The sequence below is a fragment of the Cydia amplana genome, chromosome 3, assembly GCF_948474715.1.
Source record: "Cydia amplana chromosome 3, ilCydAmpl1.1, whole genome shotgun sequence".
Lineage (NCBI taxonomy): Eukaryota > Metazoa > Arthropoda > Insecta > Lepidoptera > Tortricidae > Cydia > Cydia amplana.
Genome location: NC_086071.1, coordinates 2678721 through 2704500, shown reverse-complemented (window position 1 = coordinate 2704500; position 25780 = coordinate 2678721). Strand labels below are relative to the sequence as shown.

Below are 25780 nucleotides of genomic sequence, written 5' to 3'. Positions count from 1 at the left end.
CTTCGTTTAACATGCATCGGAGACAGAGATAATATAATTTATAACATCGTGTCGCCAGGTAGATTATCCGATTCTTGATAAGTTGATAGGTAAGTATTCTTTTCTGGAACGGAGTGAGCACAAAACGATAAAAATGTCATCGCAAAATGTTTTTGTAGATTATGGCACTAGCACGAGGAATGAAAAGGCAAAGTTAAACTTAACAATGAACTTTAATTCGATTTTCGGATACAGAGTCGAGTGAAATGGATCGCGTCTAGCAGCGGACTGCCGCCGGCGCATAGTAACATATTGCATTACTTGCATAAGATATTAACAATAAGATATTGACAAACAATTTTGAACCTTAAACGTTAGTACTTAAGTATCGAATTAACATGGCAACTTTTCCTTAGGAATAAAACTTAACTAATTACATAGGTATAAGTACAGTATGTACCTATAGTGAGCGCATCGCTAACACTCCCCACCCCAGTGCTGACTCAGCACTCTAAACTTACGGGAATCGGGGCGATGCGTGCCGCGGATCGCCGGTAAGTCCCGGTAGCCGTCCTCACCTCCACTACACGGATGCGGCCGTCTCCGCCAGGCATCACCTGGGTGATCAACCCCTTCGGCCACATATTACGGGGAGAGTTGGGATCCACGACCAGAACGAGATCTCCTACCTTTAACGGCTTCCGCTCCTCCAGCCATTTTGTCCTAGGCACAAGGGTGGGTAAGATTTCTCTTAGCCACCTCTGCCAAAACATGTCAGCGAGCCTCTGCGCCTTCCGCCATAGTTTCCTCAAGTTGAGATCAGAATCATCGAACTCTCCTACAATAGGGAGTCGCGATGATGACCCTAAAAGGAAATGATTAGGAGTAAGAGACTCACCGTCAGCAGGATCGACAGACACGTGCACCAATGGACGACTGTTGACCATGTTCTCAACTTCTGCCATTAATGTGGTCAAAACTTCGTCCCTTGGTGCTCGTTCTTTTAAAACGACCTTGAGAGCCGTCTTTACTGAACGTATTAAACGTTCCCACGCCCCACCCCAATGAGGGCTGGCGGGGGGAATAAAAGTCCAGTCCATGTTGTTATTTACCCCCTCAGCTTTTAGCACGTCCATATCTAGCGCCTCCATGGACCGGCGCAACTCTGTGTCGGCGCCCCTCAGGTTAGTACCGTTGTCCGAGTACAGATGGCGCGGCCAGCCGCGCCGCGCCGCCATTCGTCGCAACGCCATAATGAGCGAGTCAGTTGTAAGGGAGGCAACAAGCTCGATATGAATTGCCCGCACTGTGAGGCATGTGAATAGAACACCATATCTCTTTTCTCTGCGGCGACCGACCGCGACCTCCATTGGCCCAAAAAGGTCTAACCCACAGTGAAAAAAGGGCCGCTGATGGTGTTCTATTCTGGCCTCTGGCAAATCTCCCATGCGAGGTACCTGAGGTTTGCTCTTCATTATCCTGCACAACATGCACCTTGACGTCACGAGTTTAACAGTAGGTCTAAGTTTAATTACCCAATACCTTTGTTTAATTTCGTTTACCACCATCTCCTGACTTCCATGGGCCGCTTTGACATGGTAATATCGAACGATTAATCGTGCTACCTGATGACGGCCGTCCAGGATTACGGGTCTCTTGACGTCCAGAGGCACATCTGATGCGGCGTCAATGCGCCCGCCCACGCGAAGTAATTCATTTTCGTCTAAAACGGGTGATAATTTTAATAACTTACTTGCGCGATGTAATGCCCCGCGCGCCTTAATTCTGGCTAAGTCTTCCCCGAAAGACTCGTTTTGCGCGTATTTTAGTAGCAATATCTCGGCACGCTCCATCATTGCGCAGTCGATCTCGGCCGCTTGACCTTTGCACCTAGCGATGAACTTTAGCACCGTGGCCGTGGCGCGGGTGAGACGAAGCCATGAAGAGAAGCGCTGCGGGTCCGGAACTGGTATGCATGCAGGTTCGTCGCACACTTGGACGACCGCTACGCATTCCTCTGTCTCCTCCTCGTTACCAGTCGGTATAATATCTTTAGGCCATTGACTTTCGTCAGCGTATAAAAAAGAAGGACCTTTGAACCACTCATTCTGTAGGGCTAGATCAAACGAGTCCCGCGTAGCTAAATCGGCAACATTTAGTTTCGTAGAAATGTACCGCCACTCGTTCACGCGGGTAAGGTCGTCAATCTCCCCCAAACGATTTGCTTCAAAGGCCTTATACGTACGGTTTTTGTTGCGAATCCAATGTATCGCAGTTGAGGAGTCACACCAGAAGTAACGCCTCGTAGGCGTTAGTTTATGCTCCTTTCCAATTGCATTGGCTAGTCTTGCCGACAACAATGCAGCTTGCAGCTCAGCCTTCGGTATAGTCAGCTGTTTTACCGGCATAACTCTGCTTTTGCTTGCAATAAATGCAACATAAGTAGTACCGTTATCCTCCCAGCGCCAATAGCCCACAGCTGACATCGCCTGAGTAGATGCATCGCTAAAAAAATGCATTTGTAAATTATTATAATATGAATACCTACTACTCGATGCGGTCGTAGCACATGTAGATGCCGCTACGCCCTCGTAGCCTTTCGTAGCACCTTGCGTAGGCGCGTGGGTCGCGGGGGCCGCGGGGGGAAAGGTAGGTGCCGGTGCCGCTGCGTCGACATCCACACAGTCTTGCATTTCGCTCGCACGCGCTGTCGCCGATTGGCTGTCCCTTACCGCATTGCGCGCGGCCGTGCAGTACCACCTAGGTATACGAATATCTTTAATTACCTTTAGGAGGTCAACCCACTTTCGCCACTTGTGATAAATCTGATCTGGAATGTAATCATCCCAATCCACCTGTAAGCGCCAAGCCTCTTGAAGCATGATTCGGCCTTGAATCGTGAAGGGTGCTAAGAAACCTAGTACATCAAAAATTGACATAATTACTCTTAGCATTAAACGTTTTGTAGGCCTATTCTCACCTTTAAGTACGTCGCTCGGTATACGTTTTAATGACAAATCGAAGCCCAGTATGTCATCAGCCGGGTACCAAATGAGACCCAAGGTACGCTCGCTTTCATGTTGCTGGCCGACTTTGAACCTTACAGCAGCAGTACCTAAGGTCTCCTTTGGCACGCTGTTTAAAACTGCGACGCTGTTGCTCGTCCAGTTTCTTATTTCAAAGCCGCCCGCCCTGTGGATATCACTGACGTTTCTTACCATTTCGATCGCTGTCGCCTCGTCGGGCAGGCTGTCGATGTAGTCGTCCATATAGTGCGAGTTGACGATGGCATCGACGGCGGCGGGAAATGACGATTCAAATCGCTGGGCGTTTTTATTTTTAACAAATTGCGCGACGAACGGAGCACAATTTGCACCAAAAATAAGTGACGTCATCGCGTACGTCTTCATGTTTTCTGTGGGGTCGTTTCTCCACAGAAACCTCAGAGCGTCCTGGTCGTCTTGCTGGATCTTAACCCTTAGGAACATGTCCCTAATATCACCTGTTACTGCAATTGGATGCTCCCGAAAGCGCAGCATTATACCTAAAAGCGATGACAATAGGTCAGGCCCTGTGAGCAAATAATCATTTAGCGAGCTACCACTTACCTGACTGGCAGCATCGAAGACCAGACGGAGTTTTCGCTTGTTCGGGTTGTCCACGCCGAAATGAGGTAAGTAATAAGTCTTCGGCGTGACCTCAGTATTAGTCAGTTCCATAGCGTAATCATTTTCTAATAAATGATTGACCCTTTCACGGTACCTGTCGGCGAATCCTGGATCCTTACCCATTTTGCGCTCAATACCCTTCATCCTGGTAAGCGCGTTTGGGCGGGAGTCTGGCATGGGGCGGTGTTCGTCCTTCCACGGAAGGCCGACGTACCAGCGCCCGTCGATGAGCTCGGCGGAGCGCTCCAGCTGCGCGACGGCGCGGGCGTCGTCGGCCTTTTGGCGCGCGTGCGCCGTCACGCCCATGGAATCTAGCAGAAATGAGCGCCTAACATCTTCGTGGATTTCCCTTAGGAGGCACTCGTCTGATGTGGTATCATGGTCTGCTCCGCTATCTGCAATAAAAAGGTTAGTATGGACAGCGACAGATGGTGAGCCCCTGGACCGACGGACAGTCCGCGGCACGCACACTTTCCCATGGACGCTCCAGCCGAGGCGGGTGAGTGTAGCTGATGGCTCATTATTATCTTTGCCCTCCCTTACTTGAATAGGTATCACAACATGTAAGTTATCCTGACCTAACAATAATTCAGGTTTTGAATCAGTGGTACAAAATTTATGTTTTATATCTGCTAGGTGAGAATAATTAACTAATTTTAAAACAGACAGTGTTTGTATTGCCAAACTTAATTCTTCAACACAACGCAATTTAACATTATAAACCTTATCGTCCATACCTTTAATGTCGACATTCACTTTGGTCGATTTGTACTCAATCCCGTCATTTTTAAACGCACCGTGAACGTGTAATGTCTGCGAGTTACCACGTAGGCCCACGCGTTGCGCGAGATTGGCACTTATTAACGAGATGGTAGATCCATCGTCCAATAGCGCGGTGCTATTTACTATACCGTTAGGTCCCTGAACACGCACTGGTACTACTTTTAACAACACTCTGCTGTCGGTCGCATTTATATGAGTTAAAGTGTCCGTCACTGGCTTGAACGCGGGTTCGCGCGGCACGGGTCCGTTTATCGCGGTACTATTATTCGGTACACTTGCACTCGGTAGCGGCGCGGGCGCCGCCGTGACGTCACGCGCACTGTTGTTTACCGGATAATGTAGTAGGCGATGATGTGGAGCTCCGCAGCCGTCCTTGTCGCACGCGGGGGACTTGCAGGTATCGCGTTCATGCTTGGAGATAATGCATTTGTAGCATAAGCCGTTTTTCTTCACGTGTTGCCATCGTACTTTGCGCAACGCTTTCTTGAATGGTTTGCATTCCGTTAACTTATGCACAGCTGTTCGGCAAAATAAACATTTTAAATCGCCTTCTTCAGTTTGTAGTAAAACAGTTTGTGTACGGGAAGATGAATGATCGCTCGACTTGTTTTTAAAGGTATCGTTGCGCGTAGTTGTTAAGAAACTTGCAGTTTTAGAAATCTTCAATGCTTCGTCATTAAGAAAATCCGATAGAATGACTAACCTCGATTTCTGCGCATCTTGAAGAAGTTTAAAACTGTAATCTGACCATTTGGAGATGAGCACAGTGGGCAGCTTGGACAGGATGATGGAGACGATATTCATGCCGTGTAGGTACTCCTCGCGTCCTACTGCTCGCACAGCTACTACGAAATTTTGAACCTTTACTGCGAACATAACTATATCCTTATGATATTCGAGTTGTAAAGGCTGTAGCTTCTTAATGTCTTGCAGAATACGAGAAATGATGCTGTCAGGGTTTCCAAAACGTAGCTCCAATGTCGACATTACCCGGTCGGGCGACGTGGCGCTGATGAACAATGCGGCGACTGCATCTCGTGCGGCTCCTTTAAGACATTTACGAAGTCTCCATAAATTTTCTTTATCTGTAAATTTACAGACCTCAGTAGACTCCTGGTAGGCCTGTTTGAACTGAAGCCATTCTAACTGGTCACCTGAAAATTCAGGTAGGTCCTTAGGCGTGCTAATGCGGCTGAGCAGACTGGCGTTAGGCACTTGGTTGCTAGCGGTCGATAGGTCTTTAAGTGCGCCGGCTAATAATTGCACTGTTTGGTTGAGCGCGCTGACGGTACCTTCGGGCGCAGGCGGCGCTGCCGGCATGAAGCCATCGGCGGCGGCGCGCGGTGCTAAGCTAGACGCTGGCCTCGGCTGAGCTTGCTCGGTGAATGCGGAGGGTATGACAGGTGTAGGCATCCGTGCTGGAACTGGAATGTGCAGCGTGTCCGTTGTGACTCCATTGTCGGGGACTGGCTGCTCCTCAGGTAGTTCCGTGTGGTTGCTTTGCTGCTCAACCCACGCATTTATATCGTTGCGAAGAGGTAAATTACCATCGAATTGTGAACTGTATTCCTCAAGCTCCTCTTCGTCACTAAGCGCTGCAAGTTGCGCGTCTAAGGTTTTATTAATAAGGTCCATTTGAATCGCAGCCTTTTCCTTAGCGGCGTCCAAAATTAATTGTTTTCGCCTGGCTTCTTTAGAGGCTGATGATCTTCGTGAGCCCTTGCTACTCGGGACGGCACCCACATGTGAGGCGGCAGGCTTCGTATCGGGAATTTGCTTAAATTGCTGCATCGGCTCCGACTTTATGCTGCCTGTCGCGTTTAATTTGTATTGTAGAAACTTCTTGACCATCGGATCCAAAGGTTTCTCGACTTTTTCGGGCGTAGTTACATTGCACGGCGGTATAACCTCACTTTTTCTTTGTTCACGCTCGCGCGCCATGTGTTCCTCGTGCTCGCGACGTGCCCTCGCACTGCGAGTTTCCATTTTTATAGGCGTTCGATGCATAATCCGGCTCGAAGACCACTTTGTAGATTATGGCACTAGCACGAGGAATGAAAAGGCAAAGTTAAACTTAACAATGAACTTTAATTCGATTTTCGGATACAGAGTCGAGTGAAATGGATCGCGTCTAGCAGCGGACTGCCGCCGGCGCATAGTAACATATTGCATTACTTGCATAAGATATTAACAATAAGATATTGACAAACAATTTTGAACCTTAAACGTTAGTACTTAAGTATCGAATTAACATGGCAACTTTTCCTTAGGAATAAAACTTAACTAATTACATAGGTATAAGTACAGTATGTACCTATAGTGAGCGCATCGCTAACAGTTTTAGAATATATTTTACTTGTAATATTTTATTTCTCTCTTTGTGTTGAAAAACGTTTAGAGCGCTCACTTTTTATTAATAAAAGGTTTGTAATGTAAGCTACCTACATGTTTTCATAAATTTTAATAGCATTTTCGGGAACTCGAATTTTTGTTTTTATCTAATTACAACGTGTAATTTTACTGAGCTTATATTAATTGGTCGTCATTTATTTAAGACTCGAATAAATATTCGTCGAAACTAGACGAGGATACTTTATATGAATTCGTCTATCCTATTCGTCTAAACAGAAAATGTGCTCGAAATAAGCAACTAAATTAGGTCGTCTGTAGGTTACATCTTAATCCATTTGTCGACAAATATCGTTTTAAATATGTCCTCAAATTAGTTGGAATAATAAATTTTTGAAGGAGTTGATGGGCAGCAGGCTGGCAACGAGCCAAGCGTCCCCACTTTCCCTCGCGTTCTGAGCATTTCTCTGTCGTACCTACGAGTATTATAGACCAAAAACGGACAGCGCACATTTGCCGCTTCCGAGAAATTGCCGATTCCCAGCAACGTGCTCCGGCAGACGGAAATGTTTTATGAGTAATGAATTGCTATGGAATTGATGGTTCCGAGATGAGTTTCAAATAATGCAGGAGTTTTCACGCCGTTTATCAACGTTCTAATACTTAACGAGTCGTATTAGAGGCGCGTATTCGTTGTTGCTTAATTTAGTTTATTTCTTAATTTATATTTTTATTGCTGATTTTTACACTTTTATTTGTAAAGAACAATTATTATTATTTTTAATTTGTAGTGGGAAATTGTTCAACTCAAATATTACATAACAGTGTTATCACGCCACGCCAATCTAAAAAAAATAACTATCTAAAATGATTTTAATTGTCTTATTATAGGTAATGCTGTTGTTCCAAGATGCTTTTAGAATTGAGTTGACTTCAAAAATTCTGATTTAACTGTTAAAATAAAGGTATTTTCTGTTCGTAATTTATAGATAGGTAAATGAAAGCAGTAAGTACTTATGTTATCTATATAATATTACGAGTATACTCGTAGCGCCATCAGTGTTGGATGTCATTACGTCCTAATTGTAAATAATATTCCGTTGTATCCAAAACAGTTCGATGATTTAAATAAAAGAGAGGTAATTGTTAACAAAGCGTGTGAACTGCACGTCAATGATTACCACAGCATCGAGATTGACGTGGAATGACGTTCGCAGAGCGCTCCGCACTAAGCGAGCGATAATGAGCCTGCGCTGCCTGCAGTCGATCCGCGAGACTATCCGTAATCGCTAACTGCACTGCACTGCCTAACACAAATTGTACAGAATAATTTGTTCGCAGCTTTGAATTCACTTTTAGCAAAGAATAAGTTATACTATTTCCCATATAAGCTGTAAAATAATAAGTAGACGTTGCGTATGCGAATAACGTACTGGATGTTCGCGATTTTTTTTAAACGTACAAAATGACATTTATATCCTCATCCTGTAATGATATGGAACAAGTAAAGGAAAAGAAACGCCCCGCGACTTCTTTACTCGTATTTTTAAATTAACTCGAGAGGGTTCTGCAAAGAAGTGCACGAGAATATGACACTCTAAGGTTGCGAGGGCCGCTCGGCTAGTGCTCTGGAGTGTCATCTCGCTAACACATTGTCTAGCGTCATTGTCTGCGGGCTCTCTCGTTACACCGATGTTCAACTTTTTATTTACGCCCAAGTGCACTCTGCGTCTGTCGCGTCGAGAGCTGAATTAAGGCTCTCGGTGTTGATATGGGATCATTCAACCCGAGAATATCGAATTACGCAGCGCACTGGGCGCTTTGTTGGTTACTTGCACGTGATATTCCTTTTGTGGAAGCCCGCGAGCTTCCAGCTCCAGCCTCCGCGAGTTATGTACCGCCTGGCGAACTTACGATCCTCAGTGCTCACTTGAAACGCAATCGCTTATTCGTTTTTATTTTATTTTTCGTGCTACTAGATGCGAGTGAACTTTATATTAACCTCAATAGGCTTCGTCGATGGATCTTTACTCGCGATTTTTATTAGGACCCTAGAACACTGAGCTCTCACTAACTTTTTGCCAAGTTAGAACTTAGTGGATCTACTTGCATTAAATTTCAGAGCTGAGTAGCGCCGTACCTTTCATGTTTTCGTTTGAAAGCGTTTAAATAATGTTTTTAGTCTGGTTCAATAGTGGCCTTATTAGAGGACCGGTTGCGGAAATTGAATCTGGAGCTACGCAGCTTCCGGACGGCATCGCGATTCCGACTCACTAGCTCGGAACAACCTCCGAGTTATTATTTACCTTTTACTTTTCGTTTTACTTCATATCGCTTCGTTCTTCAATTCAGACTTCTAATAAACACTGAATAGCAGGTGCACTGTTTGCATTTTTGCAATTAAGTTTCTCAAAATGTGCAGCTGCTTTGGTTTTGCTATTTCCATGTTACTAGAATTCCATTTCTGAGGCTTAAAAAGTAGATCGGTATACAGTAAGCAACTCTTTTTTGTTTTATTTCGTTAGGCACTACTGGCACGGGTCTTTTGATTTGCCTCCTGGCTAAAGGTTAATCCGTTTGTCAGTATGCACGAGATAAAGGAGAGAAGTTCCCGACAATCAACGGCGCGTCTTTGTTATGTGTGACTTTAGTCATATCTGTGTTTGTGCCGCCGTGTTGTGTGTGTTTGTAGGTGGCATTGTCGGCCGCGTCAGCCGGCAACTCTGCGATTGTGTCATGCTAACTAGAGCAGCGGGATGCACCGTACTTGCCTTTATGTTTTGATTCCAACACTGCAAAAATATTTATAAAGTTATAAACAGACCTCAACTTCAGCATATTTTTGAACCAACAAGAGTAACAAGTAACAAAGTTCACAGCGTCTAAGTTACCTACACTCTAAAGTTTTCGAGTATCGCTGTAATATAACTAATAAGTGCTATAGCCAATATCAGCAGGAGTAATTAACTAGAGTTAATAACGTCTATTTATATAACGGTCCATAAATTAATATTTTCATCTCTCCTGTTCGGGAAGTTTACCTTTCATAGGCTGATAATCGGGTGGAAAATTGCATTTCCCACCCTAGGGTGGAAAGTATTTTTTTTAATTTTTACTTCGAGCAACGGCTAACAGCCATATTATTCAGTTAAAAGTTCTCATATTAGATTGGCGCCGTTTAGATTTTGATCGGAAAAAAATCTAAAACCATAGGACAATCAGATCTTAAATTGGGATGTGTCTGAAACGGCCTTAATGTATACGCGCCTTAAAAAAAGTGAAACTGAATGAATGAATGTAATGTAATGATAATATTTTAATAAACATTCATTGTCATTTATATTAATTTATTAACAAATATTTATGTTTATTTTATACATTTAAATATTAAATACAAGTAGTATAATTTTTATACACAATAATAAATATTTTGGCAGTAGCAACATTTTTATTTTCATAAAATAGAAAAAAATAACTAATTAGGAAAAGGTACTAAATAAACTGTTGAGACATTACTTGCTCTGGTTCAAAATGGATTTTTAAAGTGATTCGAGTGACTTAAACATAGAATTAACTCCTGAATCTGTTAAAGAAGAAGCAAAAACAGTGGTTGATAATATTTTACCAGCATCTTCAAAACAAAGATACCTAAAGGCATACGAGCACGTCATTAATTGTGGAGAAGCGTTAAAAACGTGAAGTCGCTGTCGTGTCGGAAAACGTATTTTTGGCCTATTTCATTGAAATGTCTAAATCATTACAACCCCACACTTTGGAGCAATTACTCTACTATGCTTAAATCAGTGATGAACTGATGAATACAAAGCATCAAGTGAACTTGAAAAACTTCATAAATACTTACCAATAATAAACCTACATTTCTCATGTTTGACTTTCCTCATAGTCGAAATGAAAAGTACAGTGTTTAACTCGGGTAAAAGTAACCATCTCACCCTCAAACTATTGGCGCTCTCTCTTCGTTCGAGCGCCAAAATATCCCGGGTGAAATGGTTCACTTTCCACCCTTGGTTAACAATCTACTATTAGTTATTTATTTAGCTCAACTACATTGCCTTGTAATAAATTAAACTATTTTAGCGTTAAATTCATTAATAAGTAGTCACCGTCAAAGTCCGGGTATTGTTGCAAACACCGCTGTAATTTACGTGGTATCACATTAACGGTGACTGAGCGGTTTCTCTTAATTATCATTTTGCACGGTTCGTCAGACACACGCCTGGCCCCATCCTATTCCGAATAGCCCATATAAATATCCCCGCGGTCACCTTTCTATATTATTTACCCGAATCACATAATCCCTGATGAAATTAATTAACTTTCGACATTAATTAGTTACAACATAAGTAATGTAATGCAACTTAATTATTATTCCATGACTAAAGTACAATAGTTAGTACAAGTGCGGAAAAGAGGAAATTCGAAACGAGTGGCGATAAATTAAAACACGACCGAAGAGGCATATTTTTAGCAACTGTATTAGGATTTAAAAAACCGGCCAAGTGCGAGTCGGACTCGCGCACGGAGGGTTCCGCACCATCAACAAAAAATAGAGCAAAAAATCGTGTTTGTTGTAAGGGAGCCCCCCTTAAATATTTATTTTATTTTATTTTTAGTATTTGTTGTTATAGCGGCAACAGAGATACATCATTTGTGAAAATTTAAATTGTCTAGCTATCGCTATCACGGTTCATGAGATACAGCCTGGTGACAGACGGACGGGCGGACGGACGGACGGACGGAGAGCGAAGTCTTAGTAATAGGGTCCCGTTTTTTACCCTTTGGGTACGGAACCCTAAAAAGGGCTATAATATAATATTTCATAAACTCCTATGGGTGAACCACGGCACCTTAAATGTAATCGTTTTCCTTTTTATGTAAAAACTTAAAATTTTGTAAATATTTTGCGCTTCATAATCACAGTGTGATGATTTGCAGGAAATTAAAATGTAGTTGCAAGAAGGAAGGATGGAATGAGGTGGCAATAATTTTCGTAAAAACTAGTGTCTGCGTCAATTCCTAGGATTAGGTTAGGTTAACTTAGACGCCGCCAAAGCGGACTCTGGGTTTCGTGTTGGATGCAACCGGGAAAACGCTAAGACTGCTTTAGTAGTGTTGTGATCCAAGCTTTATTCACAACCCTTTATTAGATGTGCCGGATTATCCGCAGGCACTTTGACGGCTTAATTAAAACAGTAATTATGAAGGATAAAAAATGATAATACGAAATATTGCTACAGCAATTTCACTGAATATGTGAATTCGTAACGTACTTACATATTATGCTTTGTTACTGGCCCGCTGTGAATGTATTCGAGAATTTTGAACTTTTAAATGAAATACATTTTATATTTTCCGCTCTCCTTTTTATTGGGCAGTCAAAGGTTAGGTATGGTTACTTTTTTAAATGACCTATTGCCCTAAAAATTAACCTTGTACGTCCACCGCACTACAGCTCAAATTCTGAAGTCGATAAACTGAGCTACATAAACCGGCCAAGAGCATGTCGGGCCATACTGAGTGTAGGGTTACGTAGTCACCCTTCTGTCAGAAATAAATAAATAGGCTGCCCTGAACGAAGTCTATTAAGTAGTATTATGTACATTACAAGCAAAAGGTCTTTGCAGCGCTTTGTAGGTCGGGGAGTAAAAGTTACGCTTGTTGTATCTGTAGGTAGCATCGGTCGATAAGCGTAATCATCATCATAGGCCCGTAGTAAGTATCTAGTTAGCTACCTCTCGCGTCGAATGAATCATCATAGGGATCACCCTATGACAGTTTTATCAAGGCTTAATTTAAAAAATATCAAAAAAATATGTTTTCACCGTTGTTTTATTATATAAACTATATGTAATGTCATTGTGCGAAACTTCCAACAAATTCCTACGAACATTTTACGTGATAAATAGTTACTCCACATAAAAAAGAACAGTCATAGGGACCATCATTCGACGCGAGAAGTATATTATGTAAAATGTATCAGCAAAGTTTCTAGTGACAGTGAATGACGGGCCGGTGGATACGGGACACAGCGCAAGTTTAATTGTTTATTTAGAGACCACCAACTTCTAAAATTAGGTCACCGGGAATCGCAATTCGCAACATTAATTAATATTTATGTTTGAACTGTACCGTGCCCTTGAGTGATTAAGCGACATTTCAAATAACAGACCATTCCCCTTATTTGTGTTCCAAATCATAACTCTAAGACATTGCTTCTAGTTTATGCAATTAATTTGTGAGCACTCTACGTAATTGGGTTTATTTCAGCGTAGTTCGCATAAAATTTATAGGATCACGATCGATCTCGAGTAGCTATCTCACAATATGTAATAAGAGACACATATTGGGCGTATCGTAATTTGATCTCGTCAAATCATCTCGCTAAAGAGGCGAAACGAATCGTAAATAATACTTGTGAATTAACGAGATAAATCCTTTTGTGTTGCGCTGAGAGCTCGGAGGTAGACATATTAATAGGGCTGAATATCCTTCAATGCTGCACAGCTGTGTTATTATAGTTCGGCTATTGTTGGTCTGTTTGTGTGCGTATTCTGAAAGCTCTATCGCGGTTATTTGTTGCAACCGTGGTGACATCTGTGCGCGGACTAATAACATGACTGTATTCCTTCCAGTTACCTCTAATGAGGTACATTTGTTTGCTTTGAAAATTTCCCCGGGACTGTAGCTTTAATAATAGTTTTAATAGAGGCAATGAAGCAGGTTGGCTCCAGCCAATAAAGGATAAAAGGTTTTTAATCATTTTATACTCGAGTGCAGTGATATCAACATTGATACCATAAGTCAGCTTTGAAAACTGAACAAAATTAAACTTTCCGTCCTTCATTATTAAATTGTACAACGGGACTTAATCGCGTATCTAAGTTTTAAGATTTAATAATGTGTAAAAATCGTGAAAGTTAAAATCAGTGTTTCCGTCCTTCTTTCGCAAGTTTTGCAACCCGAATATCACAATCCAGGTTTGGTGATTTAGTGTTTAACTAAACACAATTCTAGGTTCGCTTCGCTAAATCTCGTGTTTGCTTGCTTGATCAAATCTCAGGTTTGACAAGTGGTCGTATCCCAAAGCTAATAACAAATATCAACTTAAAGTGACGAATTTGGACAATCAAATTCTGAAACAAATATTCTCGTATTTTGATACTCAAAGTTAAAAAGCTCGTGTATCTTAAGGGCAATAGAACTGCTTCAATTTTATTACATTTGGGACTTTGACTTATCCAACATTGACAGGGGGCGATCGCACATAAGATCCCGATGGGTCGAAATGTATCCGCAAAGGCCTCCGAATTATATAATTAGATAAGATATCCAAGATTGTCACAAGAGACCATTAATGTTTGATTATCAAACCTAAGAATAGCGCAGTGCGCAAATATATCGGGAAACATCCTTGTTCTATGTTATCAAAGGTGTTACGATATATTTGGCCAATATGGCAGTCACCATCTAATTGATGCTGGTTGTACATATATCTAACGACTGGTCTGGCCTAGTGGGTAGTCACTCTACCTGTGAAGTCGATGGTCCTGGCTTCGAATCCCGGTAAGGGCATTTAAAATTTGAGTGATGACCTCAGATATTTGGTTCCTGAGTCTTGGGTGTTTTCTATGTATTTGTATATTATATATATCGTCTGAGTACCTACCCACAACACAAGCCATCTTGAGTTTACAGTGGGACTTTAGTCAATCTGTGTAAGAATGTCCTATAATATTTATTTATTTGTTTATAATTGTACACCTATGACACTAAAAAGTATGTTCGTGTTCACATATTAAAGTAGATAGGTAAGTGTTATCGAATCCAAGTAAGTAAAGTTTGATCAACACCGTTCCGTGTTACGCACTGAATAGAATTACGTTGCCTAACTGTCCAAACTCAATTTTGGTGCAAACAAAATTCCTATACTCTGGAAAACGACATGAAAAGAGGAAATGCGTAGAAAGAGGGGTAAAATATTTATTAGCTCAGGTTTATTTTTATTTTCAACAACTGAAATACGAAGTACATATAGCAACAGAGATAACCGAAGGGTTACTCATTTTACATATAATTATAGAGTAATTCAAATATTTGCTCCAGTTTTAGGGCCTTCCCGATACTTTGTCCGCCTATTTTACCTAATTTATAACGAATTGTTATTGCATAACTAGTTTAGACATTGTGCATAGATAGATAGAATAAGTACACTTTATTGGCACACCTCAGGAAAAGATACAACTTAAAAGATAGACGCGGAAAATAGGTGGTTTTATCTCTAAAGAGCGATCACTTTCAATCAACCTTCGGGTAGTGAAAACAGACAAAATAAACAAGAGTAAAATAGTATTTTATGCAACCGTTGTTTAAAAGGGGTCAAAAAAGGCGAGTGGCGTGAGTAACAATTTGAGGCGAAGCCGAAAATTGTTAATAAAGACGCCACGAGTATTTTTTGACTCAGTTAAACAACGTTGCATACAATACTTTTTCTACGACCAAGCACTTACTTTGAAAAAAAATTATATATTTAACAAATATTTTTCATTCAACAAAAATAATACTTTAAACAAGTGGAATCATATAGGACAGCTGATACTCGACCCGGCCACCGCGCCCCGCGCCCCACGGCCGGTTGGTCAGCGACACCTTCTTGTAACTCATGAGGCCCTGGAACTTGCTCTTAGTTAAATTACAATTTTGGACAGTTTTTTTCTCGATTTTGGCCACAGTAGCCTATGGAGACTAACAAGCAACGCTAAGCGGTATTTGTAGTCTATGGATCTTGCTATATTACGGGTATCACATGCGCGTTTCTGACTTCTGAAGCAATTTTATTGTTTCTACTAGTTAGTTAGTACTCATCTGTCAGAGATGACAATTAAAATTAGGTTGGCAACAATGTATTTCATACAATATTTTTTAAGTGGTGATTACACGAAGTATCGTAAAAGTACCAAAAAGATACTGCGTGTATGCACAAATACTTTTTTGGGGAATAGACTAAAGACTTGTCTTGACAACTATAACATAGGGGTTTAAAGGTGTGTGTACGACCTTTTAAATGACAAATAAAAGTACGGGAGTAGAAAAAAACTATAAACAAACTAAAGAGAGATACCTAGATAATGTTTTTTGAGTACTAGGTAGCTGTATTAATGCATAGGAATTTGTGTATAATACACGTATCTCATGTAGCGCCAGTTACCATGCAAACACATCAATTAATTAGTTACCCAAATCCGCATTACCTACGTCCCATAAAGTCCCATCTGCAGTCCAGGCCAGGAATAACCTATGTTTCTAAGAAGCTCCCCGTCCAACCGGAAAGAATGTTAATGGCTCGTGAAAGCCAGATAAGGAGAGGTGCCTAATCAAATATTCTGGAATCTTTCTTAAGAAAGAAGTGAGGTTTCGGCGAGCGGTCGTGCATAAGCTACAATATCGGCTCCTTTAAAGGAGCAAGACAACTGAAGGACAAATTGTAATCCGCTCCAGGTTAGACCTTTCTGCTTGCAGGTAATAGACGCTCCTCAATATGATGTGGGCCCAAGATAAAGTATGTATGTACTTATTATAATATATACGAAATATATGTACACACGATATGCGGTATTAGGAACCAAACAGTGCTCAAAAAAATTTGCAACTGCAGAATCATATAGGCACAATATTTTTATTTTTTGCACAAACTCATCACTATGATTACTCTAATAGGCACAATTGAAAATCACAGCTTTAATAGACATATCTAATATGTTTTATTTATTTTGGATCACCAACTCAAAATCCATCTGCAATTTAGGTAGGTTACTCTTAAGCCGATATTAAGAAGTAATCAATAGTCAAGGGATTTCAAACTAATTGCAGTGATCCGGATAGCTAACTCAAATCAACCGACCGGGGGTTTGATGCAATATTGATGCATCTAAATTAGCTGAACATTCACTCACTCTGGAACTAATAATATATGTTACTTGATGATTTGCTTTTCAGACACTATTAAACTACATAGGTACACATATTACAACGAAATATTTTTAAATACTGGACTTTTTAATAGATACAAGTAACCTACCTATATAATTTCAAAAGATAATATTATCTCAATTTTTTAAAGATCTTATCCACTGTCAACATTACGTTAAGAAAGCGTGTATTTGACAACACGTCGCATGTGATCAAACAGTGTACAAAAAACCGAATTCTTGATAGAACTCCATGCCGGATCCGTCACGGTGTCACAAAAAATGCGAATGCACGTTCGTAAGTTTTGTCTCCGATGTACCGGCCGGCCGAGCTCTTTGCACAATGCGTCATTGTTGTCCCACATAATACGCGGCATTAACATTTTGTACCGCGATTCACGTCATTGATGACGATTTATTGTCACGCACCACCGCAGCGGACTCTATGTTGTATAATTAATGCTGATTTTTTTCATCCCCGATGATTTAGGTTTGTCAAGTTTGTTTTGCGGGACATCTGCTTCCATTGTTAGCTAAATCTGTCCTCAGGTAAAGCCAGATAATGGGAATTAGCTGAGAAAGAGTTGACATTTCTCCTTTCAACTTTTATGGAGTAGAGTGTTTTGACAATGCCGGTTTATTTAGGGGGATTATTCTTGAAGCTGGTTTATTGAGATTCTTGTCTCTGCGGATTTAGAAAACTCGACAAAAATGTTGTAAAAATGAGTGATATTGTATTACTACCTCAGGTCTGTAAAGTAACCCAATACGCTTCGTTATTATAAGTTGAAAACTATATAGCTACCTACCTATATATATAGCTACCTATAGTATAGCGAGATGCAGTCACGCGAGTCGATCGCTCTTACCGACGTATGGGTGCATTCATTTATTGGGTAAACAAAGAATTTACTGATGTCGTATAATTTTATGCTCTAAACAAAGGCTCGTCATTCTCCCCGCGCCTGTGCAATGCTGCCACGGTCAGATAATTATAATCAGTACCTTGACTTTTTAACAACCAGTCACGCAGATCACCTATAGGTACACAAAAACATAATAACACATAAAACATATGGAACATAATTATCTCGTAAGACAACTCGTCGCAATCACCATACATAAAATACACAGTTTCAGAATGAATTTTTGACACATTTGCGAGTCCTCATTGATACTATACTTAAATAAAAGATTCAATAGTTTCTAAAGTAAAAATGTTGGTAGGTACCTACTACTTAATATATTCGTTTTATCACAAAATATCTGGGAGACCGAGCTGTGCTCGGAAAACAAATAAAAACTCAACGTTTCCGAGATTCCCGAAATTAGGATTGCATAAAATTAAATTTTCTATAACTTTTTTTGGCTAATTATCGTTGACTTTCAAAATTTAAGAAACGATTATGCTTTTGATTCATAAGTTTTTTGTTGTCAATTTAAAGTACTGGTTATGTTAACAGTGCCGTGGCACCGCCGCCACCGCTCGGCCGCGCGCCCACGCAGCGGCCGCGCCGGTGCGCTGCACTTGTTCCCCAACATGTGTCTACAAGTGCCTTTGTTTATGCTTCCACTCGTGTTTACAATACGCCTTCCAGAACTAAATAAACCTTATCGACACGCAACCCAATCACTGACCATTCGACGCATGACCAAAAATAAATTATACAATGTTCAAACATTTGGAGCGTAACATATTGTTTGTTTAAAACTCGCAACCCTTGCAAAGGAAACATTCTTTTCTATGACCATACAAAGCGGTGTTAAAATCAATTGGTCAGAGGTATTCATTGCGCGGCACGGCATCTAAACGTCTTTTGAATCTCATTGTCGTGTCGGTCTCCCACTGTGAAGTCGCCGACGTCCTATCCCTCTACCGGCCAATCGCTTATTTCTTAGAATAGTCCACGTCCTCTTATTAAATTAAATACAGATTATATGATTACAAAAACGATTCATTCAAAGTGATTAATCACACTATCGACTCGAATATGGTCTGCCGTGCCCATTTGTCTTGATCAGCTGAAAGGAGTACAAAAGTCACGACTCGTGTTTAGGTCAGCGGCGTCAACATTTTAAAGTCATAAAACTAGATTGTGGATGTGAAAGTAGAACGCGAGATCCAATCCGAGTTTGCAAACAAGGGAAGTTACGGCGGAGGAGCGGTGCGGGCGCCGGCCGCGCGGCGCGGATCGGCAAATAGGTACGGGCCGCGTCGATAAGACGCCGTCTCCTGTGACTCCTATTTAAATAGACAGGGAAACGCTCACAGATTAAATCTCTCGCCTGCTTATTTTTCTTCCCGGCGGACGTTCGGAGGCTTGGCAAAAGATGACTAGTCGACTTATCTACCTCTATCTACGTAATCTAAACGCGGGTTGTCTTAAAAAGCAGCAGAGTGGCTCGAGCGAAGCAACTTCGGATTATGAAGCTTTCAGATCTGCGCGGTTTCCGCGACACGGTTATTACCAGCCGCTTTGTTTGCGCATTCGACGATTCAGCATCAAGCTTCTGGTAAAATATTAAAACATAAGGTTGCAGCTCAACTTTATCCACGGCTACGATTAAAAGTCTTTCATAGTTTTAAAGTTCATACTTTAATAAACCTTTGTCGATGCCAGGAACCTATTCTACTTATTTGGGCACGCGAAGGTATTCTATCAAATAAACAGTAATTATTGCTTTAACGAGTCCGCCTTTAATTTGTTAGGCGTTTAAAACGGCTTTGCGCATTTGAATCGCAAATTTCTTAGAATATTTCAAGAGGGTCTCTGGCGTTTGGAGGGCATTATCTCTTCATAAAATTCAAGATCCGGCGTAGTATTTCATTGTATTTCTAAATTAAAGTTTAATGCCCTGGCGCCTATCCTTACTATGAAGATGTAAATAATTATTCGCCGTGATGTTTTATCATACGTCCTTAAATCTATTAAGTAGCTTGAAAGAAAACTCTTTATAAATCTAAATATGTATTGTAAAATACGTGCAGGTATTCTAATAAGATTGCTAGCTAATCAGTGATGAAGGAGAAAAGGCTTCTCAGAATAGATTATTAGAACTATGTCGGATGTCGGGATATAATCACGCTTCAACATCTGGAACGCGGGGCATATTTCATAAGTGACACGAATATAAATCCAATCAGGTCATCGCGATAAATCGCTCCCATACAAGTACCTACTTCTCTCCAACGAAAATAGATTGATTAGTTAAAAGGACTCTTGTCTACTGGATATGACTGTATATCTACGTTGCTCCCGTTATTTAAGGTTATAAATTGTACTTACTGATAAAAAGTATATGTACTTTATTATCATTATTTACACCTTCATGTCCTGAATAAATTTGATGTTTTCTACGGGGCAATTTTTTTACATATTTAGTAAATAATTAGAACTAAAATATGCCCGCAATTCTAGCAATTCATCGCTTCTTAATTTCATACTCTCTCCGGCTTTTCAACAGTTTCTTAGAACTGTGGGCTTAGCACGGTAGCAGTTATCACGCAATATGGTATAAAATATGTGAATAAAACGTTAGTTACCGACGATTTTATCATGCATACTATGGTAGCAGACGATATATGGAGTTATCCACATTTGACAGCGGTAGATGACAGAAGACAATTTGCATAACATGGGGGTTGGATAATTTGACATATTATCCCATTTTGACAGTTCAACTTAGTTAATTTTATCTAAGTGCTTCTTAGGTGACGATAAGCCTTGTCGTGAAAGCAAAACTAGTGAATAAACCTATTACAAATACAAATTACAGGTAAATATCCGTTTTTCTATGATTATATTGAGAGTTATTAGTTACAATGTTCCGCTTTATATAATATAGTCAATATTTTATTTGCAGGGAAGTCAAATTTTATTATTCCTACTCGCGGCTGCTGTTGAAGAAACAAAGCGTCGAAAAATCTCGTGCATAGCTTTAAGAAACGCTTGCAACCCGTTTGATATGCCTGACGAAGAGTTTCGGCATATTTACAGAGTGTAAGGAGTGTGCAGTGCATTTATGTGCCGAACTTAACGCAGAGTCTCAAAACGGTGATGGATTACCAAAACACCTTAAAGGTAAAGCTTAATAAAATTGTAGTGTTTCTTTAAAGTTAATATGTATTCCATGTAAGACAGGCGTCTCAATGACAATGCTACTAAACTCTTAAATACTATCTCATATTATAATTGTAAAAATTAGTATGTTAAGATATTCTGTTGCACAATCTTATACTTATGCTACTAACTTACTAACAGAGGTTACTTATTTAAGCCACTTTTTACCTCAACATTCATATCCTAACCTAAAGGGGAAAGTCTACTTACCTAGGTACTTGAAAATATTACATCTATGTTCTTATTTGTTTTAGGTTTTAACAGTATTAGCTGTAATACTGGTAGCTGATGGCAACTACCAACGCGGGACTAGTCAAGATGATGGCTTGTCCATTGGCCAGACTACTGTAAGTCAATACCTTTCTCGAGCAACTTGCACACAGAAGGTAAGTTCTTTTGAGCACTGAATTAAGTACTTACTAGACATAAAAAACTGTGACGTTCCACTAGGCGTGTCTTAGTAACTTTTTTGAATAAGTATGAGTGTGGCTGTATTGTGCAATGAGATAGGTAACTATTGTTTGATAGTTATGTTAAGTAGTTACTGGGTCTAGGATACATACTGTTATTCTTCATATTCAATTATTCATTATGTGAAAAAAACTGACAATCACAATATACATTCCTGAAAATCTACCATGTGTAATTTTAAGTGAAATTGTATATTGTGAGATAAATAAATCATATCATATCATAATCTGGGAATGCATTTAAAGTTTAACTAAGGCATCCAGTTCTAGTTCTAATGTGCTGCATTGTTGACAAACATACTTAGTCATATTTTTATTAAAAAAAAAATACAGGCCTATTGCTTGATGACTAGCGGAATGCGCAGCAAGCAGCAACCTCGAGTCTAGGACAAATCTTAACTTTCATATATTTGGTGTGCATCAGTAAGCGTTCATATTGCTCTTCACGAGACTCCAATGGATAATACATATATATAAAAACTAGCGGATAATATATATAAAAACCAATGGATATTATTCCCCGAAATGGTTGTTCCCGTCGATTAGTTACTAGTAGCTATATTTTGGGTGCAAATAGCCTGCACTCATGTGAAAATATTTCATTCATAGCTGCCACATGAACCTGCTGTTACTTATTTCCTTATTTTTCTTCCAGAAAACTTCTCGTGGATACAGGGGGAAATTAAGGAAGGCGCTCCCCGAGGACTTCCTAAGCATCATGCACAAAACCGGCTGTTGTTAAGAGCCCATCAACCTGCACACTAGCGCCACTGCTAAGTAATCGTGATTATTTCAATTTAACGAAATATATTTAAAAAAGGGGGCCGCTACGCATTGTATCTTGTATTAAAGTACCTTTTGCATACTCGTACATCAAACTAGTTTCTATGTTGCTGGATTCGTCAATCTATGCGTCCAAGTTAAAACGGCCGTTTTTGTTTTGAGTTTATAGATTGACGAATTCAGCAACATAGAAACTAGTTTGATATATTCACAAGGTACTTTAATACAAGATACAGTACGTAGCGGCCCCCTTTTTTTAAATATCTTTCGTTAAATTGAAATAATCATGATTATTTAGCAGTGGCGCTAGTGTGCACGTTGATGGGCTCTTGAGAATGTGCGCGTGCGAGCCAGCTTAATAAATACTTATTTCGCCTATAACCAACTATGTTTTACTATCACACAAATACCTACCTAATCTATTTACCTATTTTTCTATGGTCAATCTTCATACAAAACAGCATTCCCCGCATGTAGGTGTCGCTTATTCTTATTTTTCATTTTAGCGTACAAAATCTGTCACTGTTACTACTTATAGCTTCTAAACGTATTTAATCCGACTTTCATATATATACACTATAGTATAATTAAAGCATTTTAAGCACGTTCTTATTTAAAGACGCATCTAGTTAGTCTGTGGCGGTCAAAAGGTTAAATAAGAATATTCCTAAATGCTCTATTATGCTATAAGTCTACCTACTTTAGTAACTATAACTACGGTCAGACAGAGTTTAATACTCTAATAATTAATGTTAAATTTTAAAAAACTATGTTAAATTCATTAACAACAATGTCAATATTCTCGCGGCGTTGGCACTGTTGTCAGTCTTCTATGTTTACTAGGTAAGTTAAGAGCCCGTCAACGTGCACACTAGCGCCACTGCTAAATAATCGTGATAATTTAAATTTAACGAAAGATTTTTTTAAAGGGGGCCGCTACGTATTGTATCTACATAGTATTAAAGTAACTTTTGAATACATCAAACTAGTTTTATGTTGCTGGATTCGCCGATCTATGAACTTAAAACAAAAACGGCCGTTTTAACTTTGGACGCATAGATTGAAGAATCCAGCAACATAAAAACTAGTTTGATGTATTCAAGAGGTACTTAAATGTGACGGAATCTATGAAAAGGGACCTTATTGTCGATGGCGCTTACGTCATTATTAAAGATGCTCCGATATAAATATAATGCCGCGCGATGTAAGCGCCATCGACAATAAGGTCCCTTTTCATAGATAATGCCCCAAATACAAAATACAGTACGTAGCGGCCCCCTTTTTTAAATACCTGACGTTAAATTTAAATAATCACGATTATTTAGCAGTGGCGCTAGTGTGCACGTTGATGGGCTCTTAACAATATCGGCTCTGTGCTGCTGGAGAGAATATTATAAATGGGTAAATAACACAACTATTGCCAAAAAGATAAACCAAGTTTATTTTCACATTAAATTATGGTATACAAACAAATCATTAATTGTCGTCCCCGGTGCGAAAGTGCCCATGATGCTAGCAACTTTTCAACGCTGGATTACTATGGGCAGCTTTTGCACCAGGAACGGCTCGGAGCGAGGGCCGTAATGTATAGGTATACATAGTAATGACCTGAAAAGGGAAAAAGTGTTTTGGTCTCAAGACACACTCAGAGTACTCAGACAACGATATAACCGGAGAGTTAGCCACGGAAATAGGTACTTATGCAATTTATAGAGCAACGTAATCCCTCTAGTTAGTGTGCCATACTATCATTATTAATTAATCCGGTCGCCTGGCAGCAGTTCAGCGGTGGGTGTGAGAGTGGTTGGGCAACAACGGAGTTGTAAAATCAATTGAAGGTGTGCAATTTATAGAGCTCTGTGTTTGGTGTGATATTATAGCTAATTATGTATTTAATTCAAATATAACAATGCCAGGCGTTTTTGCTTTACGTATATAATCCACTCGTACTTTTCGCAATCGTACTTTTTGTACTCTGTCACGGAATAAATAATAGTACTACTCTGTTCGATTACGCCTAGGTATGTGTTAAGAAAAAGTAGAAGACATATACAACTATGCGTGAAGCAATTGTGAGTCAGGTGCAATTTGCTCATGGTCTTCCTGCAGGCGCTCAAGTGGTTTGTGTACTTTCATCACCTGACACTACTATTCCCCCAAATAAAACGCCTGGCATTGTTATATTTGAATTAAATATATAATTAGCTATGATATCATTTTACAACCCCTTTGTTGCCCATCCACTCACACACCCACCGCTGAACTGCTGCCATGCTGGATTAATTAATAATGATAGTATGGCCCACTAACTAGAGGGATTTCGTTGCTCTATAAATTGCATAAGTACCTATTTCCGTGGCTAGCTCTTAGACTAATATATATAATATACAAATACTTAAATACATAGAAAACATCCATGACTCGGGAACAAATATCTGTGCTCATCACACAAATTAATGCCCTTACCGGGATTCGAACCAGGACCGCGGCTTCACAGGCAGGGTGACTACCCATTAGACCAGACCTGTCGTCAAAACATATATATGTACTTACATAAGAGAATTTGGGACGTTAGCCGCATACCCTGCCTCGTTTCCAGCCTTGGCCACCGGTGGACTTGATCACTTTATCTTTAGTGTATGACATCTATTTCAATTTATAAGAACTGAAACAAACTACTAATGATGTCGCGGGGTAAACTATAAAAATACTAACGCGTTGGCCACATTGCGCGACTGGCTCCGGCTAAGGCAGGGAAGGCTAGATGGGAACGAAAGGTCCGATCGCTGTGTCTCGCTACAACCTATGGTTGTCGCCTTAGCCGAAGCCAGTCGAGCAATGTCATGGCCAAGCCGTAAGGCTAAAGGCTTCGTCACACAGGCGCGTTTTCCGGGCGGGGCGTTAGCGGGGCGCGCCGCTTTTACATATAAAACGCTCACGCCCCGCCCGGGAAACGCGCCTGTGTGACGGAAACTTAAGCGTATGCTGAGACGCAGGCGACGTAGGTCACGCAGCGCAGCACAGAGCGATTTTTGTAAAGTATAGAACGTCCTTTAGGTACGCACACTCCAGAGTAAGGACGTTCCATACTTTACAAAATCTGCTCTATGCTGCGCTGCATGAACTGCGTCGCCTGCGTCTCATAATACGCTTAGCCTAGTGGCATTATTCATAAAAGTGTTACTGCCCTGAATTAGCTATGAATCGTTTGTCTTTATCTGTCATTTTGACTTAGATAAAGATAAGATAAAAGATAGTTTATTCAAGTAGGCATAATTACAATGCGCTTATGAACGTCAAATAAAGCTAGGTAGACCGGCTCCCTTATGTATTTGAAAGAAAGGGATAAAAAATTATTTAACTAAATCAGGTCCGTAAAGTTTTATGAATAAGGTGGTAAGTACATATCTTGTTAAATAAAAATTATATTTTTGATAAAAGTTTTTATTGCCGACTATAAAGGCCCCTGTACACAATGGGCCATCGCCGGCCAAACCAAGGGACGCAGCCATGCGGTAGAATGAGATAGCAATATCACTTGCTCCCTCTAACGCATAAATGCGTCCCCCAGAATGGCGCATTGTGTACTGGGGCCTTAACAGGCAATTAATACCTACTCATAAAAACAATTTCTAATAAAC

At 40.3% G+C, this 25780-nt stretch overlaps 1 protein-coding gene across 1 annotated transcript; it reads right to left on the bottom strand.

The window, feature by feature from the left end:
- Positions 1–482: 482 nt before the first annotated feature.
- Positions 483–3452, bottom strand: LOC134662599 (uncharacterized). Its single transcript, XM_063518871.1, has one exon. It carries the CDS (start codon positions 3387–3389, stop codon positions 483–485), a length of 2907 nt encoding a protein of 968 aa, XP_063374941.1. The 5' UTR covers positions 3390–3452.
- Between the last annotated feature and the right edge of the window lie 22328 nt (positions 3453–25780).

What these genes read in the sequence shown, in the direction of transcription:
- LOC134662599 (XM_063518871.1), bottom strand. Translation starts at nt 3,389, where the DNA reads ATGAAGACGTACGCGATGACGTCACTTATTTTTGGTGCAAATTGTGCT.